Below are 20,096 nucleotides of genomic sequence, written 5' to 3'. Positions count from 1 at the left end.
GCACAGCTATACCAGAGTTCAAACAATCTTGAATTTAAAGAATTCAGAGTCATTCACCTTAACTGGTTCTTAATATACATTTTATCATCACACTAAAAATCATCAGCTATCATGCATGTTTTAATTGGTTAATGATCTTTACAGTAAATACACGATGAAGCTCCAATCTTCAGTAGGACTGGTACTTCCTATATAGCCCTTTTATGCTATATTTATATATAATGTATATGGATATATATAGTTACATAACAATTACAACATAAATATTTTGTCTATGTAAGTTTATTATACCTATTACCTGTATTACCTTTATAAGTTCTTCAGAGTTCAGGCGATGGACTTCATGACATTATTTTCTTTTCTAGCTATTTCTCAGTCGTATTGTCAACTTTATGAATTCTTACCATGTATATAGTCATTAGATTTTCTGGTTTTCAAATCTTATTATAATTTCTTCATAGCTTATAGCTATGTGCTGTTATACTTACTTTGGTCTGGTTTTTGGAGAGTTGGTATTGTATGTGTTCTTCCTTAGTCCAGTATATGTGTATTACTGTTTTCGTTTGTTGCTAGGTAGACTGAAAGAGAGCAAATACAAGATTCAATGCTCAGAAATGGCACTGGAGAAGAATATATACAAGTGTCAGATCCAGTGTATAAAAACAAATACTAATTTAGTTGCTCACCCTAATTGTAAGAGGGCAAGTCAGCTCAATGTATGTTAATTCTAATTAATTTTTCCCAAGAGCAAGTGTGCGTATGTATTGTAAACCTATCAGAACACTCTCTAGACATTGCAGTATATTTGAAAGTCAAATGGATCCTAATTATTTCATGTTAAGTTCAATGTGGTTGTCACTCATACATCTTCTGCACATCCTTTAATGACCAGCTGCACTGACAATCCAAATTTGGAAAATGCCAGAGACTAGTTTCTAACATACCAGAAATTAACAACACAAAAGTACACTCTATGATACTGAATACCTCTCTGACAAATTCATATAGCTGAATACAATTAATCATAATATTAAAAAAAAAAAAATCCTAATGAAATCTAACTTCTGGAAAACAGTATTTCATACAAACATGTTTATATTCGAAAGGTATGGTAAAGATGAACAATTTTCATGCAAATTTTTTTCACTCATAGATTGTATAGCCATATATTCAAAATTTTGTGATGACAGTTAATAAATTTTTTATTTTCTTTTTATCTATTCTATTTCAGTCCTTGAAACACTGTTACAAGACATTCAGATTTTTTTTCATCTACTCTAGCAGGTCGTGGTTTAGAGTTTTTTTGTATTTCACTAGGTTTTAAGATCAGGCAATTGGCATGTTGTACTGGAGTTACAGTTCTGAAATCAAATGTTTTTATGAATCCTAAAGACTATTCCTTATAGTTTACAGCAAAATACAAATTTTAGAGAAGAGTTTGTGTATCTTTGTGTACACAAGATTATAAGCCATAACAACTCTGCTGGATCTTTATCCCTTTTTCTCAGACCACTGCTTGTTCCTTTTGAACAAAAAGCTAACAGGAAGAAGCTGTGAATTTGTATACTTTAGGGCCATCTGAAAATGAAAGATTTAAATAATTTAAGAATTACTAAGGACTTAACTAGTTCTGCAGTGAGTGACAGACTACATTGTAAATGGAACACTTCTAAAACGCAGCAGATGCGTATACTGGGCTCCAAAATTTTGCAGGGGAGGAGGATTTAGTAATGAGTATAATTTGTAGTAGATGAGAAGTGTCTTTTTTTTCCCCATCCTTACGAGAATGCATTTTTTGAAGGGGAGAAAAAGGTTTTATAGAAAGGAAATAAAAACATACATGAATTGTGTACCTTAAGCGTTTAAAAGAAGAAATAGGCATGAAATTAGAGATGTCAAAAGTCTCTTTTATATTTGCATGGAAGAATCATTTCACAAATGCAGATGTAGTGGTAACACATCCTACTTTTAACATCTTCTAGAAAGAGTCAGATTTTCCATATTTTTACCTTTTTTTCTCTTTCCCATTCCATTTTCAACACCCTTTCTGGTTTTGATAAGTTGCTCCCAAGTGGTCTGGAGCTCTCTTTTCTGATTCTGTAAAATTTGGAAAATATGAGTTCTGTGGTTTAAGGTGTGTCTTTTTAAAAAAGTAACACAAATATTCATTCATGGATTCAGTCACGCGAGCAAGGATTTTAGCACTGTTAGCGGTCAGAACAGAACAAAATCCAGCTTGTAGGACAAAGTCCTGCTTTTATACAACTAGGCCAAGGTTTACCTTTTCCTTCTGCCGGAACAAGAAGGCTTAATGAAGTGCATTCAGCCAGTCCCACCCCAAAGAGCAATGTCTAATTTGTGATCTAATCGGGAAGTAGAGAGGGAGCCATGGGGAATAAGCGCTGAATGAATTTATCCACTTAGGGGGATATTGAATAGGAAGAATGTTTTTAGTAAAAGGGCTACAGGGAAGGAAAAGTTAGGTTTGCATCTGCCTGCGTCAACACACTGTTACGTACTTGTGCTGAAAATGTATCTTCAGATTATGTACTTCAGCATTTTTGTTTTCTTTCATCTTAACTGTGACTCTGGGGTCCTGTGACTATGTGAAAATGACATATTCATACACATTCAATAAGTATTATTAAATCATAGGTATTTATCCTTATAGGGAGTAATATATTTTACCCCTATGTCTATTTCAAATAGTTCTTTGCAGGCTGTTTCGGTTTTATGGGTGAATTAGCTGGAATTTATAAGACGTTGGGGATTACAGAAACAATTGTTAACCCAATTTTAACACAGCACAGTGTTTGCCTATCTCAGGCAAAGCCAACTATTTCTGCTTTTATAGTCATTTGCTGTGAATCATAGTACCTTCACTGGTACGGGGGGTGTAGTGGTCTGACAGGTTAAAAATATGTACTTTATGACAGAATGTGAGGATACTTTCACATCTAGCAAAAAAGAAAAAAAAAGTTGTTCAGAAAGATCGTACTTGTACATCATATTAAAGGTTAATTTAGAATTTATTGTGAAAAAGTAGAATGGATCCCTGTGGCGTGTTCCCATCTCCTTTCCAGTACAGAATCATACTTGAAATCTCAGTTTGATGTGACAAATGCAGGCCAACAAATTCAGAGTCCCACCTGTTGCTCTGCTGCAGTGGTCTTAGATTAACATCGATGCACAGAAAAGCAAACAAAATTACCCAGGGAATTTTCAATGCAGCAAGCATTTAGAGCAAAACTGGAGGAAAAAAAGTTAAAAGACCCATGTCTGAAGCACAAAGTCAGATTAGTTGTAACTTGCTCTCTCACCCACTTTAAAGCTGTGTTTCACAGCTCAAGCCTAAACTGAATCCTTGAGTAATGTACAGACTGCTCACACTAAAAAAGAACCTAGTACTATGTAATGCAGAGGAGTCACCAGCAACGTGATGCTTTTAGATGTTTTCGAGATCAGTTAAACACACATTAAAGAATGTCTTATGTCAGATGTGCGTAACCTCTCTGGCTACTCAGTAAATGGAAAAGACTGTGTGATTCATGTTGGGATTAAAAAAATTTACTCTATTTGAGTAAGTGAATCTCAGATCTTTTGAAACTGAAGTTCCCTGTGTTTGAACTGTGTAAAAGATAGTGGCAATACATTTTTGAAGGAGCTGTTTACTGAAGTGGTTCAGGAGTTAAGCTGTTATTGTCGAATTTCTCTCCTGCCTACTAGCTGATATTGTCATTCTATTTTCAAGGTCACGGTAAGGGTAGTCAGTTATGATTCTCCTCAAAGAGTTTTGGCAGGAGATAAATAGCTGCCTGTGATCTTTTATAGGATATTAATAGGTGAGACACTTCTCCACCTGACAGCGAGCTGTCAATCAGAACCTGTCAATTTGAGTTGCAAAGAAGAGAATGATGTAGTGCCCTTCCATATCAATCATTGATTCGATGACTCTTCGTGAAAGTTAGATCTTTGTGTCAGTTCCATTTCAAAAAAACCCCCAAACAAACCTGAGTTATTATCTCTTGAAAATAACATCTATGGCGGAGGCTTTTGATACTCACTTTTAGCAATACAGGTATACATTTAGAAGTATGCACTACCTCTGTGACAATAGAACAAGGCAATTTGTAGGGAAAGGAAATTGTGCCTACACCATTATAAGTATAAAGTAAATTTTTGTCGTGTTTTACCCTAGAATTTGTATATTACTCTCAATTGAGTGAACTATGTTTAAGGAAAAAGTCAAAGATAATCCCATGCAGTAAAAAATGCAAGTTGTAAAACAGAAATCAGCTGCCTTGCAGAAATGTTCTTTAATGAAAGGTCAGCGTTACATTAATGTACATATTAAATATTTAACTTATAAGTATACATCTTTTTTTACTTGAAGTGCTGATATTTTCAGTCTTTTAAATTGACTCAGAAGTCTAATGTTGTTTGTTGCTACAGTAATGAAAGTTTCTCACAAGCATGACCTCTCAAATAGCAACAAATACAACTTCATGGAAAGTGCATCTTTTATGAAAAATATTGTCTTTATTTTTTTGACTCTGTACTTTATAATACTAATACAGGATACATACAGGATACATGCACAAATATTTGAAGGGAATTCAAATAATTTTGTTTTCCTTTTCCACATGAAAAATGTTCTATTTATTCTGTCATTTTTTAAAAAAAGGAGAAATGTTTTACGAAGAAAAAGTCTCAGTCAGAAACACAATTATAAAGCAAGTAATCTGGATAGAATTTTCCCATTTTGTGGTTAGGTACTGCTGCATATGCCAGTAAAAAAGAAAGCTTTAACCATGCAACTTTTGTAAAAACAGATCCAACCAAGGAGAGAGGAAAAATGGATCAAAAATATACTAGATTAAACCTAGTTATTTTTCCTTAAGAGTAAACTATTGATACCAGATGAATCCCTTTTAATAAAAGACTTCGGTTTCAGGTTCTAAAGGTTAAAATTTTTTTTCATTTTAAAGAAACAGTTTGTGCATGTCTGTATTGTTCTCCCTTCTTTAAAGGGTGGATGAATCAGCTGCATGAGGAAATCTAGTCTCCCTTTGATGTTGATGTGAATCACAGGTATTATCCACCACACACTGGCAAGGGAAAATATGGTAAATAAACCCCCAACTACTCTGTAATTAGCTGTGTGCTTTAAGATGAGATCCAGACAAGTTTTCTGGGTAGTGCTTTTGTGATTCAACTGATACTTAAAATATGCATAATGTACTACAAGTGCTGTTAGAGAGTATAGCAGTAAATTTGGCTGGTAGTGCACAATTTTAAGTAAAGTTCTGTAAATAATGCATAAGGAAAAGTTCTTACTTGAGCTGTGCTTTCACAGCCTGCTGGAACTGATCATAAATATCATGTTGACAGATCACGTGAACGGCAAAATTTACAGAGAGTCTGTTTATTGCCCTCTTTCTTTTGTATCAGTTCAGGAAATAGACTGAAGTCGATGGAGACTGTTCATTACTGTGAGAGGAAAAATCTTTATGTTAGTAGATACTTTGAGATTACTTATTCTTTGGTACAACATACTTGTAGCGTTATGTACTGATCACATGCATACACACACAGAGCACTAAATGACAAGAGATTTGGTCATATGGCTTAGTCCGGGATAAAGAAGGAGGAAAAGTACTAGTATACTTGATTTAACGTAGTTAATGATATTATGGTATGTTTGACCCTGGTCCTCATAATAGTGTAGTTGATCAGCTTCCATATGAATTTGTGAGGAAGGTGATTGTGTTTCACATATATATGTAGTTCTGAAGGTATATTTTTGAACAACAATTGTATTTGGGCCTTTAAATATGTGCTTGTAAAATGAAGAGAGGTGCTTGTAGCCAGAAACTGCTAGGTTCCTGGCTTTAAACAAGTCCTCTTTCAATATATATAGCAAACAGTAATTAGTTAGATTTTGTTGTTTATTTTTGCTTTCAATTCAGTATACAGTTAAGAATGGCATTTTTACTCTGTGTGTGTCTATGTGTTTTCAGGATTACCCCATAATCAGTTACAGTATTCCTTTTCCTCCTTTTTTTTGTTTGTTTGTTTTGGTTTTGGTTTTGAGCTCTATTGTAGAAAGATTTCTTTGTAGAAATTTTGTTATAAAATATACTAAGGGTTTGGAGTTTTGTTTTGTTTTCTTTTTCCAGGAACACTGATACACCATTTCTTCTTTTCCTGTCTTATCTACATGTCCATACTGCTCTATATGCTTCAAACAATTTCAGAGGAAAGAGCAAGCATGGTTTATATGGGGATGCAGTGGAGGAAATGGACTGGAGTGTAGGTATGTTACATGTGCTTTTAACAGATATGATGGGAATTCATGGAAGACTTACATTCATGTCCACCAAATGCAGACTTCTGCAGTTTGGATGTGTATGGTATATCTGACATACTTGTCCTTTATACTTAGGGGAAAGAAACAGTCATTTAAAAGGCACAATAATCTGAACTCTTGTAATATCTACTTTATGACCAAATTTATTGTGACCTACAAATGCCTGCTCTCTTCTTTGACTATGAACGTAGTCTATAAAGTACGGACTTAGCAGAGATATGGACACCTGTCACGTCCCAATTTCTCAGGATGACGACTCAGGTTTGCTGATTCTCAGGTCAGGATTAAGGCGAAACAACACCAGGGATCCTCTAACTCACAAAACTCAACTTTTATTCACTCACAATAAGAACTGGCATGAAACTATGTCAGTAAACTGTGTAACGTGTGCTAACCATACATCATCAAACATATACTACAGGCCTTGCTTATTTGGGAATCAGTTCAGGGAGGACAATAAGGAGAGCCCTCCCGTTGAGTCCCGAGGTTCAGAGCAGACCCCCTTGCTTTCTAGACTCCTTCTCAGAGAGGAGCCCAGGGGCGGCTGGATCCGCAATTAGTCCCAGACTTGGTCAACGGTTTATGTCTGAAGGGATGAGGTGTAGGAATTACGGAAAAGGAAAAAGAAAGAGAGAAACAAGATAGAGAGAGAGGGAGAGAAAGATTTCAGCGGCCCTGGGTCCAGCATTGGTTCAGTCAGCCGAGGGGTCCGGTTTGGTGGGCACGCGCACCTGGGGTTTCAGTTTGTGTCCTTTTGTCATCCTTGCCCCTCCTTCGGGCAGGCACTCGAACTCATTAGGCTAATTAGGTGTCATGAGCTGTTTGTGAGCCTTTGGGACTTGGGAGTCGTTTGGGGAGTACCTTCCCCTTCCCTGCTTCTTTTCACCTGGGGTTCCTTGCTAGGCAGTTCCTTGTTATGCAGAGTTCGTTGTTAAGCAGAACTTGCCCCACCACAATGTTTGAGACATGAACTCTTTGAGTCCCTCACAACACCATACTGTGGACATTTGAAGAGGAGTAGTTAAATCCAACCCTGTGAGCTTCTGGGTACCATCTGGCCTCTGCAGGTTGTCCTCATACAGCAATATACTAATTCAAAAAGTAACCACATGATATAAAAATATTTTCAAATAAAGTGACTACAATGTGCATTGTTGGCAAAAGTAATTTGCTGATTATTTTAGTGAGTTCTCCGAATTAGTGAAATCACTCCGGTGAGGTCTACTTCTGTTCATGAAGAATAGTCAAAGCCAAACAATTTGCCCTTCAGAGCCTTCCATTCTCTCTGAGGCTGGAGAGCAGTTGATCATTACATCTTTCAACAGGCTTCTGGTATCTCTAGATGTGTTGGAGTGACTCTGATTCCAGAGATAATCACCTGTGAAAACAACTAACAGTTCTTATTTGAAAATAATCATATTGGAGAATAGCAGTACTAGGAGCTAAAGATGAGCTTACATTCCTCCTTCCTGTGTACCCCAAGTCGATTCTGTTCTCAGTACAACTCAGTGCAAACTGGCTTTCTTAAAGAAAATGTTGCTTCCTTATGAAGTTGCTATAAGCAGATATTCAGCTTTGGCGCATACATATTTTTAAACTATGTAAGCATGTGCAATTAAACATCATGTAAGTTTCTTTGCATATTTTGCATCAAGAAGACTAGTTTCAGAAGCTACAGGACAAAAGGCAGCACAGCACATTTAGTGTTATGTAATGTATTTAGTGCAGTATTTGCAAAAATGGGGAAAAGCCTTGTGGGAAATTGTGATACACTTAGGAAGGGTTTTCAACGTGGGAGATAACAGAAGAAAACCTCCTTTGTAAATCAGGTTTTGTAAAGAGAGAGTGGCTTTCATTCCGGTTGTATTACACCCTGAATCTTTATCACTTCTGTTAGTGGCCACCAGCAGTTGGTCAATCAAGTGCTTGCATTAGATAAAAGTATGCATGTGTTGTCACATCTGTTTGCATCCACATTGTAGTAAGCTACTGAACATTAGCTGGCCTTACTGTCTGTGTTTGATTTTACTGTTTCTTTTTCTGTTCCATGATATTTAGCTTATTCCAGCCTAACTGATCATTTGCTGTTGCCATTGCATTTTGCTCCCTCCTTCAGGAGAGTGGCTTCGGGGTTTAAACAAGTTGGAAACCAAGGCAGCGACATGCTGCTGTTTCAGGCTATTTAACGATGCAGAGGTGGTAACAGATTAAAAACCACTGCTGGATGACCACAGGCTCTTAGGAGATGTGTCAAACAAACCAAACTGTAGGTCAGAAGCATATCATTAAAAAAGCTTGGGATAAATCAGAGGTACAAATTTAGTGGTGATAACAGGAATTTCAAACAAACTCGGAGGAGATACACAAGTTTCCTCATGTATTGTCCTTTACAGTTCATTAGAGGAGCATCAGGGGCAGTGGAGCTAGCTTAATCAGCAGACAGATCTTTGTCTGTCATTTACTAGTATACAAGCATCAAATTTTGTTTCAGCTGGGGATCTGGTTACTTGGTTTTGCTTATGTCTTGTAAAACTCCTCTGTTGACAGATGGCATATTTGCTCCAGGAGGTAGAAAATGTGTTTAGTTCCTCCGTTACTTTCTTCTCCATTATTAGAATGATGGAAAAAAGTTAAAGGCTGGCATTTCCAAAGGAGGCTGAAGGAATAATATAGCTTCTTTTTCTTTTTTCCCAGTTGAAGGGAGTACTTATTTCCATTAACCTCCACTGAAAGTTCCAGTCTTATTGCGTCAACTATGTCAGACAAAGTAGATTTATTCACTGTACTGCTGATGTCAGTAACGAGTATTTTCTGGGAATGCCTCTGAAAATGTTACAGAAGAAAAGTCAAACAAAACTGTCTGGAAAAGCTGAAAAAGTGAAAACTATAAGCTTTCCACACAGGGAGGTTTTATCATTCACTAGACAGAAATCGGGATTTATGCATAGATGAATGTAACATGCAAAAGCAATAAGAACAAAATAGCCCAGATATAACAGTATGCTGCAAAACCTTCTGATTAAAGACAACACAAGCATAGGAAGTAAAAATGAGTGCATGGAAAACTGCATTATAGTACAACATCAGAAGTGTTTGGCATCTGGTAGGAAAAGAAACACCAACTTCAACTCAGTTCTAAAAGAAACTTACAATGTGTTTTCTGCTGACTGGGAAATACTGTGCTTAAAGCCTTGTGGATGACTGCAAAAAAAAAAAAAAAAAGAGTAGAAGAGAAGTCACAAGTAGAAGTTAGGACTGTCAGGTACCAGTAAGGAAAAAGTTGTATCAAGATTGGACCATGAAATGCAAATGAAATATTGTTCCTGGCCTGAGAGATCAGCTGGAATCAGAAAGAAGATTGTAGCTGCCATATTTAAGAGAAAAACCAACAGCTTTTCTAGTTAGACAGAGAAGTCCACTCAGACTGAGAATTCTAAATAAAAGACAATTCCATTTTCATTTGTTTATTTATTGAGAATCAATTATCTAACTGGATAATAATTCAATTACAAGGCAATCTCCATGCTAGGAGGAGAAAAAACTGTAAGACATATGAATAAAATACTCCTTTGAATATTTCATGTTTGTGGCTTCTTAAACCAATACTGAAGAGTATGATTACAGTCCATGTCAAAAATACGAAATACAAAGTCTCTGGATAAGCTTTGGGACCATGTATGTCTACTGTTTTTGCATACTGACGTGTTTAAAGCATTCACAGTTACAATGTCACTGCATGTGACATGCCTTAGAGAGTTATTCTCTGGCTAATAACATTAATTTGCTTTCAGTGTAGGCTAAGCACCTTATTAATGCTATTAATTATAGTTCATATGAGAGCAGATGAAATAATCTTACAGTCTAAAAATGGAAAAAGAAATGATGAATGAATGAATGAATGCAATATTATCCTTTTCTTCCTTCCTCCCTTCTTCCCTTCCCTCATTCCTGATTGAGTATAGGAAGAGAAATGGATATGTTCAGAAATTGTTTTTGATGTAAATTGCATTACACTAATTTAATCCAAAACAGATCACTGCAAAGAGTTTTGGAGCCCCCTGTAGACTTGCATGCGATCTGTGTAAAGGCACACTAATTCAACACCACTTTTGCAAATGGCTGTTTATTGTTCTGTTAGCAGTAGCAAAACTACGTATCAGTTCTTAATCCTTCGTGGAACAATCACAAGTGAATGGCTTAAGTGTAGAAAAGTCTCAGGAATTATAGTCTGGCACAAGCCAGGTAACTGTAGAGTGGGGGCCTTGTCTGGATATCTTTATTATGTGAATTCCCTGCAAGCTGAAAAAAACTTAACTGCCTCTCTGCCATGATCTTTTGACCTGTCTTAGGATCAAGTCGTGGCAAGAAAATATTACCATCCTGTGATGTTAATTAGAAGAAAAGGAGTGGAAATAAATCCCAATGCATCTTACATGTAACTTGTGTTTGAAATATCTTAAAAAGGTTTGGTAGAGTTATATATGAAGAGAGTAGCTCTATCTCCCTAGTACAAGAGGGATATGGAGCTACTGGACAGTGTCCAGCAAAGGGTCATGAAGGTGATTAAGGGACTGGAGCATCTCTCCTGTGAGGAAAGGCTGGGACGGCTGGGACTAGAGCTCTGTTCAGCCTGGAGAAGAGAAGGCTGAGGGAGGATCTTATCAATGTATAGAAATACCTAAAGGGAGGGTGCAAAAAAGATGGGGACAGGCTCTTCTCATTGGTACCCAGTGACAAGAAGCAATGGGCACAAACAGAAACACAGGAGGTTCCCTCGGAAAATCAGTGTCGTGGTTTAACCCCAGCCAGCAACCAAGCACCACGCAGCTGCTCACTCACTCACCCCCACCCAGTGGGATGGAGAGAATCAGGAAAAAAAGTAAAACTCATGGGTTGAGATAAGAACAGTTTAATAGAACAGAAAAGTAGAAACTAATAATGATAACACTATAAAATGACAATAGTAGTACTAAAAGGATTGGAATACACAAGTGACGCACAGTGCAATTGCTCATCACCTGCTGATTGATGCCCCATTAGTCCCCGAGCGGCGATCCCCCCTCCCACCACTCCCCCCAGTTTATATACTGGGCATGACGTCACATGGTAGGGAATACCCCTTTGGCCAGTTTGGGTCAGCTGTCCTGGCTGTATCCCCTCCCAACTCCTTGTGCCCCTCCAGCCTTCTTGCTGGGTGGGCAGGAGAAGCTGAAAAATCCTTGACTTAGTCTAAACTCTGCTTAGCAACACCTGAAAACATCAGCGTGTTATCAACATTCTTCTCATACTGAACCAAAAAAATAGCACTGTACCAGCTACTAGAAAGAAAATTAACTCTAACCCAGCTGAAAACAGGACAATCAGGAAAAACGTTTTTACCCTGAGGGTGACTGAGCACTGGTACAGGTCGCCCAGACAGGTGGTGGAATCTCCTTTCTTGGAGATACTCAAAAGCCATCTGGACATGGTCCTGGGCTCCAAGTGTGCTTGGACAAGGTGACCTCCAGAGGTCCCTTCCAACCTCAACGATTCTGTGATCCTGTGAGATGCTGAAGAAAAAAAAGCTATTCACTAAAGTCAGTTCATATTTTGAAACAATCAGACATAACCTTTAAGAGTTAGCCTAGAGGAACCAAGGAACTCTTCACTGAAGCAAACAGAAGCAAGATACTCTCAGGATACACTCCTCCTCTCTTGTGAGACCCCACCTGGGTAGTACATCTAGCTCCAGGGTTCCCAGCACAAGAAGGACATGGACCTGCTTGAGCAGGTCCAGAGGAGGAACACAAAAACAGTCAGAGGGCTGGAACACCTCTCCTGTGAGGAAAGGCTGAGGCAGCTAGGATTGTTCATCCTGGGGAAGAGAAGGCTCCAGGGGGACCTTTCTGCAGCCTTTCAATATACAAGAGGGGGCTTATAAGAAAGTCGGAGAGAGACTTTTTACCAGGGCCTGTAGCGACAGGACAAGGGGCAGTGGTTTTAAACAGCTAGAGGGGGTACATTTAGATTTGACGTAAAGAAGAAATTGTTTACAATGAGGGTGGTGAGACACTGGACCAGTTTGCCCAGCGAAGCTGTGGATGCCCCATCCCTGGCAGTGTTCAAGGCCAGGTTGGATGGGGCTTAGAGCAACCTGGTCTAGTGGAAGGTGTCCCTGCTCATTGCAGGGGGGTTGGACTAGATGATGTTTGAGGGTCCCTTCCTACCCAAATCATTCCGTGATTCGGTGTTGCTACAGTGATGACAAATTTTGAGGATGCTAATGATATCTGTAATAGGTTTTCCAGTGCCTAACCTTTTTTAACTGAAAGTAGTTATGTAATTAAAATCTTGGATATCTGAATAAATTGAACCTTACCTGAGGAACATTTATGACTTGTCAAAGCATTTGTGATACTCTGCTAAACAACTCTCTGGGGCAATATGTGGCAATATGGGCCTATAATGAAACATGGCAAGACTGAAGTAAAGTATACTTCATTGAGAAAGGCCAGCTAGGGTACAATCTAGTAGGACTAACTGAAAATCAGACCACTTTTCACACTATTTTTCTTTAATTCATCTGTTGTCATGATTAAGAATCATCTATAAATGTGTTATGTTCACACAGCACTTTCAAAGAGGAAGTGAAGGGCAAAAGCTCCACCAAGTCAACACCAGATCTTTGTGGAAACATCTAATTTACTTGTTCCATAATTAGATTTTCCAGTGTTGTTAAAGAGATTATATCAATACGTATGTGCAGGATTATACTGTGGCTTTTAATTCCAACAGTGCCCAGTCGTGAGATGATAACAACTAAATGCTTATATGCCTTTTATCTGATGAATGTGTGCATGTTTAAATAGATAATAGGCAATGTATGTGGATTGATGACGTCCTCTGCTTTTAACTTCTGTTCAACTCTGGAGTGATGTGAGCCAAAGGTCTAAGTGGAAATCATTACAATTTAATAGGAACCATTTTTATTGACCCCTGTGGCTTTTTTCTCTGTTTTAGTAATAGATGTACCACTGCTCTAGTAATAGATGGAAAGAATGTTTTCAGAAACAAAACAAAAGCTACTTTTGGAAAATTGTAAAATATTTAGGAGACAGAAAACTGAACTGTGCCCACAAGGCTTTTAGTAAAATTCTTGCTCTGGTGAAGGTATCATAGTCTAAAGCATTCACAAAACAAAAAGAAGGGTCTAAATGTTACAGGCAAAGAATTCTTGAGGTTCTGAAGCATGTTACAGTCCAATTTTTCAGTTCTTATATGCTTTCATAATAGCATGTGATCTGCCTTCAATTTCTTAACAGAAGCATTTTCTTTCTTATTTTAAAATAATTATTTTGAACTTACAAGCCTATCAGCTCTTAAACTTGACTTACTATTTTTAATTACAAAGTAATTAAAATATAATTTTAATATTTATTTCAAGTTATTCTGCCCTAAAATTGTATTCCTAGATGTTTTGGTTTTTTTTAATGTTCTTTCCTATATTGAGCAGTAACTGTTCTTCTGGTAAACAGCATAGTATTGGTAAGTTTCGTCTGAAATCTGTCTCTTCTTTTACATATAATTGTTAGTGGCTGTTATGGTAAATTCTTACATTTTTCTTTTACTTTACATTGTTTGTATGCTTTCAGCCTCTATTTAGAATCCTACTCTATTAGGATCAATCTAAAAATGTACCCCAAATCTTCTGAGAATTCTGAATTATGCTAAAAATCAAAATAATCATTATTAATGTGAAAGGGAAAAAATTCCTATTGCTTTGAGAAAAAAATGAATGAGCTATCCTTAATATTTTTTTTCCCAGAAAAAAATCTTGTTTGCAAAGATAAGCCTAATTTATCATGGCTTTTCACCTGATGTAGTCATTTGTAACAGTGCAAAGTCGATTTAAAATATGAGCGAAGCAGAATGATGCTATGTTATCAGAAGTGGTGGATAAGCAGGCTTGTTTTATCCAGCTGTTGTGAATGTGACATGAATTTAGCTGAGCCTGAAAACATAAAGATGGAACTAAAAATCTGGAGAGTGATGCCTGATGCTAATGGTGCTTTCCTTGACCTTGCTTTCCTGAACTTATACCAGTATACATCTCAAGTGTAGAAGGTTTATTTTTAAGCTTTTTGTTATCATTAAAGATGTTCAGCAGGCATCTCTTAGGAAGAAGGTACTCAGCCAATACAGGCACTCTGTGGCTAGAACAGCAATTTCCCACCCTGTTCTGCCATCCTGCTCTTACCCTACCGTTAAGAGACTTTCTTCAGCTAAGACAGTAGTTAAGCTCTTAAAGCACATTCACTCCTTAGGTCAGATCTGGGAAAATTGTCAATAAGGGTGCAGATTAAAGATATTTGTGGTTCTGCCTTTTATGATGTGGATGCTTTCCAGTTACGATCTGGGCTAAACCCCAAACTCATTTCATATGTCACTAAGCAGCAATGACTTTCAGTCACTACTGAACAGGACTGAATTTAAGAGGTGACTAAGTGATGGAAGACTCCCATTTCCACTATGATAAGCCTCCTGAGCTACCTAATCCTCCTTAAGTACAGTTTCCTTTTTCTATATTACATCTTTGTACACAGCAAAGCTCTTTCTTAGAACATTATTTACAGGATTACAAAGCACATCTTAAGCAGCCATTCCTATAGCATTTTTTTAATCAGTCAAGTTTAAATAATGTCTTAGTAATGCACATTCCATGATGGAAAACTTCAGTGTAATGCAGCTTGTGGTAGTAGTGCTGGGTTGTTCAAAATTTGCTGCCAGCTGCTGAACAGATTTCATTTGCATCCGATATTGCAGGAGTTAAATTGTCAGCACAGAATGTGTTAGTGCATTGTGCATTTTACTTTACAAAAATGTAATATAACTTTCAAAATTTTAAAGGCTTTCTATTAGTTATAAACCTCTGAAAATTGAGTCTAATACAAAACCAGTGAAATGACATTTAACATTGTGATCAAAATGCTCTAATCAGTGAAAAGATTAGCATTGCTCTTGAGACAAGCTAATTTCCATTAGTAGGAGAAAGGTCAAAGCTTGTTTTAGATAAGCTAGGGATACGAGAATCCCAACGACTCTCCAAGCAATGAGGATAGGAAGTTCTCTAATGAAATGTACTACCAACCTTTTGTCTAACTTTTGCCCCTAAAGTTTAATTTCACATATAAATGGTATGGTTAGATTTTGCTCTTTGCTTGAGGTGGGTGGGGAAAGTCATTATCAGTGGGATTAAGAACACAGTAAAGATTTAAGCCAAAATTGACCTGCAGGAATACAGTGATTTCTATATATCCTTGGATCAAAGTTGCAACAATGAAACTGAATGGGGCTAACTTTATCCAAATTGTAGACAATCTCCAAAATACAGACTGGGAAAACAGTTTAAAGGAAGCTACTAAAGATTTTGCTGGTGGAGTGCCTCTGCATAGCAACCTTTTTGGTACAGATACTGTGAAGCTAAGAGAAATTACATTTGCCCTGTCCCAAAGAAACTCTACAGGAATTCAGTAAGTCAGTTGCCCAGAACAAGGGATCAGGATAGCAAACTTGCTTTGGCAACAGTGTCCCTGTTGTGAACCTGAAACCTTCAGCACTGACTTATGAACATGATTTTGCCATCCTTTTTCTTCAGCACTTGGACACTAAAAGCAGTATCTGTCTAAGTATTTATAGAGCTTGTAATCATGGTTTTAAGAAAGGATGCAACTGAGCTAGGGGGTGAAAGATGTTGGTGGCAGGAGTTGTATCTCTATGAAAGAAGTCTAAACGTGAAACAGAGGAGCAGAGAAACTAAAGATGTTAAGCATTTTTAATCTGGGCATTTAAAACTTCCCACCTGACATGGTTTAACCCCAGCCGGTAACTAAGCACCACGCAGCCACTCACTCACTCCTCCCCACCCAGTGGGATGGGGGAGAGAATTGAGGGGAAAAAAAAAAAAGTAAAACTCATGGCTTGAGATAAGTGCAGTTTAATAGAACAGAAAGAAAGAAAATAATAATGGTAATAATAACAATAATAAAATTACAATAATAATAAAAGAATTGGAATACACAAAACAAGTGATGCACAACGCAATTGCTCACCACTCACTGACCGATGCCCAGTCAGTTCCCAAGCAGTGATCCCCCCCCAGGCCAATTCCCCCCCAGTTTCTATACTGGACATGACATCCCATGGTCTGGAATACCCTTTTGGCCAGTTTGGGTCAGCTGCCCTGGCTGTGTCCCCTCCCAGCTCCTTGTGCCCCTCCAGCCTTCTTGCTGGCTGGGCAGGAGAAGCTGAAAAATCCTTGACTTTAGACTAAACCCTGCTTAGCAACACCTGAAAACATCAGTGTGTTATCAACATTCTCCTCATACAGAACCCAAAACATAGCACTGTACCAGCTACTAGAAAGAAAATTAACTCTATCCCAGCGGAAACCAGGATGTGACCCACACCCCTTCCTTGTACCTTCAGATAGTTTTGTGGTGAATTACCCAGTACCTTAATATGACTGATACAGTCCATGAATTCATACGAACATGTAGAAGGCACAAGTGAACATTGTGAGGCTATGAAGTCAAGTACTCAAAGATAGGAAAAATCAATCTTCCTATGCTTGTGTCTTATGGTACAGTTTTTAAGCATACGTTTACGTGCCATTTCTTTTCCCATTGGAGCCCCTTCTCCTCATCACAAAGTGCCTTCTTAATGAGCAGCTACTCAACAGTAGGTGTATTCCTCATTGTTAAATATGAATTCTCATGTTTTATTTAACACACACTATTGAAGTTCCATTTTGAAGCCAGATTTCTTTGACATCTCTCATCTTTTTTTGTGGCATTACTTCACTAGAGTATATAACAGATTCGCAAACAAGCATTTTCACAAAGTCTTTGTAAGATAGGGGAATCTCATTAATCTGTTTCCCAGAAGAAAAAGTGAGTCACAGAGATGATGTTCAGATTTACCTTCTGAGGTACAGCTTTGCTGCCAGTCACCCACTAATCCAGCTCTGGATCTACAGTAAAGCATTAGGACTTTAATTCAGCTGGTATGGGAATGGGGAAGGGGGGAAGCAAGCCATTTATTCTTCCAGGTCTTGATCCATGTTGGAGGTGGGAAATGGTTAGAATGTGCACCTGGACTCAGGAACTCAGATTTTCTTCCGGTCTTGGGGATTAAGTGGTATTTTTTAAGGATAATTAAATATCTTCACCAATGTATAAACTATAATGATATGAACAGTTTCTGTGATGATTGTGGAAATGTCTTACAGCCTTTTACCATTTATTCATAGCTGGCTGCATCTCATTTAGCTGTAGAAAAACCCTAAAACTGACCATGTGCATTTCAGTTTCAGTGATGATACTGAAAATCGTAGAAGTTCTTTTAAAATCATCCCTGCAGTTTCTTGGAGAGAGACATGAAACCTTTTCATGCTTCTTTTGAAATGCATGTTAATTATTTTGGGACCAGGCTGTTAAAAAAGAGGGAAACTAATTCTCAGTGAAAACAGTAATCATACAATAAAGCTTACGGCAATATCGATTCTGCGTTGTAAACTACTGTTCATTGGCAGGCTGGTTCCTATTAGTGAATTGCCATGCAGAAATTTCACACTGCTGAATCACAAAACTCCAATTCCAGGTGGTAATAAGCTCTTATTGATGAGGTTGGTAGACCTGCCTTTTTATTGACTAAGGCTGCGTTTTTTTCAATGGTGCATTTGACTGCTAAAACAACCACACTATATAACAGGCAGGCTGGTAATTCTACCAAAGATCGTGATTCTTCTAGAAACCAGTTGTGTATTTTGCATTGCAGATAGCTTTTTATCACTTTCTATATAATAATGAAATATAATAATGACATAAATAATGAATTTTTTAAGGTTAGGAAAAGCACTAGATTGATGATGCTGTGACTAGTGAAAGACAGGCTGGTAAAGTGATACCTTTGCTCTTCTCCAGCTTTTTCCCTCACTACTTGATTGCAAAATAAGGCATTTATGTTTCAAATGAGGGTGCTGTTTAAGAAAAACTGATACTGAATCTTTATTATGATTTCCTACCTGTTGTTTTTGGTTTTGGGGTTTTTTTTTTTCATGTTACTGTTTGGGGTTTTTTTTGCATATTTCATTTAGTGTACTTGGAGTACTTTTTACTATTTTGAAGGCTTTCTTTTTGTTTTCTCTTTCTTTTGGCTTAGTTCTTGTATTTGTATACACACTTCTCTTTTTAAATCATTCCCTCTTCCTATCCACCCATGGAAGTTTCTCTATAACATTTCCTCACAAAGAACACATTGTAGTAACCCTGAGAACACCCAACAGATTTTAAGTTACAGTAGTAACATATCTCAATATCCAAAGGAACACCTGACCCCTAAGGGCTGAGCTGCTTGCTTGAGATGATGAAAGAGAGACTCCAGGATAATCAAATCCCTACCTTAGACCAGCACGAAGGTACATTCCACAGCTTCAGTGGATCTTGCAGCTTGCTGCTACCACAAGAGGGGAGGCAGAACATCCTTCCCTCCCTTCCCTCCTTTTCCCTAACCAGCCTCCAGGGAAAGCAGAAAGAGGAGAAGCATCTTCTTTTTTCAGCAAGTGCCCTTTTAGCAAACTACTAGACGGACTCACCTATAATGCCACACTTGGTTTCCATAAAATTATGTGTGATTAACTTGGCCCTTAGGTAGGACAGTCTACATGGTTTTAAAGTACTGCTGCCATTTCTGTGTGATAAGGATAAAGGATTTAGGCTCTTCAGGTTCTTGTATTTCAGTAGATGAGATATTTGTGCATTAGAAATTTATTTTACTTCCACTTCTGAATCAGACTAGAATTTAAAAACAAAGCAGGCAAACAAGAATTAACACAAATGTAAATGTGCTTTAATCTTAAAGAAGAGAATGACCTGGGCCAGAAAAGCAGTATGAATTTTGTCTTCCTGCAAACCCAAAGAAAACTTAATGCCAGATGTTTGAAATAAATGAGTAGCTCAGGATGTCTCAGCATTTCTAGCAAATTCATGGAAGATACTATTTTTGGCAGTGTGAAAAGTATAGCCATATGTATAGTATATGGCTGTGTGAAAGGTATCAGAGTGCTTCTAACCCAGAGTACAGTTGATTTTGGCACCACAGAACAGCGGAGCACACATTAAGTAAGTAATAAATGAATACTTTTTTTCTTTACAATTCGAAGAGATATAATTTATGTGTTCAGTTTGGTGAATGAAAAATGGACATGAGCCAGCAATGTGCACTTGCAGCCCAGAAAGCCAGTTGTACCCTGGGCTGTATCAAAAGCAGCGTGGCCAGCAGGTCGAGGGAGGGGATTCTCCCCCTTTGCTCTGCTCTGGTGAGAGCCCACCTGCAGTACTGCGTCCAGCTCTGGGGTCCTCAGCACAAGAAGGACATGGACCTGCTTGAGCAGGTCCAGAGGAGGAACACAAAAACAGTCAGAGGGCTGGAACACCTCTCCTGCGAGGAAAGGCTGAGGCAGCTAGGATTGTTCATCCTGGGGAAGAGAAGGCTCCAGGGGGACCTTTCTGCAGCTTTTCAGTATACAAGAGGGGGCTTATAAGAAAGACGGAGAGAGACTTTTTACCAGGGCCTGTAGTGACAGAACAAGGGGCAATGGTTTTAAACTGAAAGGGGGTAGGTTTAGATTGGATATAAGGAAGAAATTTCTTATGAGGAGGGCGGTGAGGCACTGGAAGAGGTTGCCCAG

The 20,096-nt window shown here is 37.9% G+C and overlaps 1 protein-coding gene across 1 annotated transcript in view; it reads left to right on the top strand.

The window, feature by feature from the left end:
- STS (steroid sulfatase (microsomal), isozyme S) overlaps window positions 1-20,096 on the top strand; it is an 84,736-nt gene that overhangs the window by 13,104 nt on the left and 51,536 nt on the right. The window contains exon 5 of the mRNA XM_010580422.1: window positions 6,180-6,316. Within this exon, the coding sequence (XP_010578724.1) occupies window positions 6,180-6,316 (137 nt within the window). The remainder of the gene's footprint in view (window positions 1-6,179; window positions 6,317-20,096) is intronic.

This window comes from Haliaeetus leucocephalus, unplaced genomic scaffold (assembly GCF_000737465.1).
Source record: "Haliaeetus leucocephalus isolate CR32 unplaced genomic scaffold, Haliaeetus_leucocephalus-4.0 Scaffold712, whole genome shotgun sequence".
NCBI lineage: Eukaryota > Metazoa > Chordata > Aves > Accipitriformes > Accipitridae > Haliaeetus > Haliaeetus leucocephalus.
This window is presented reverse-complemented; position numbering and strand designations above follow the sequence as displayed.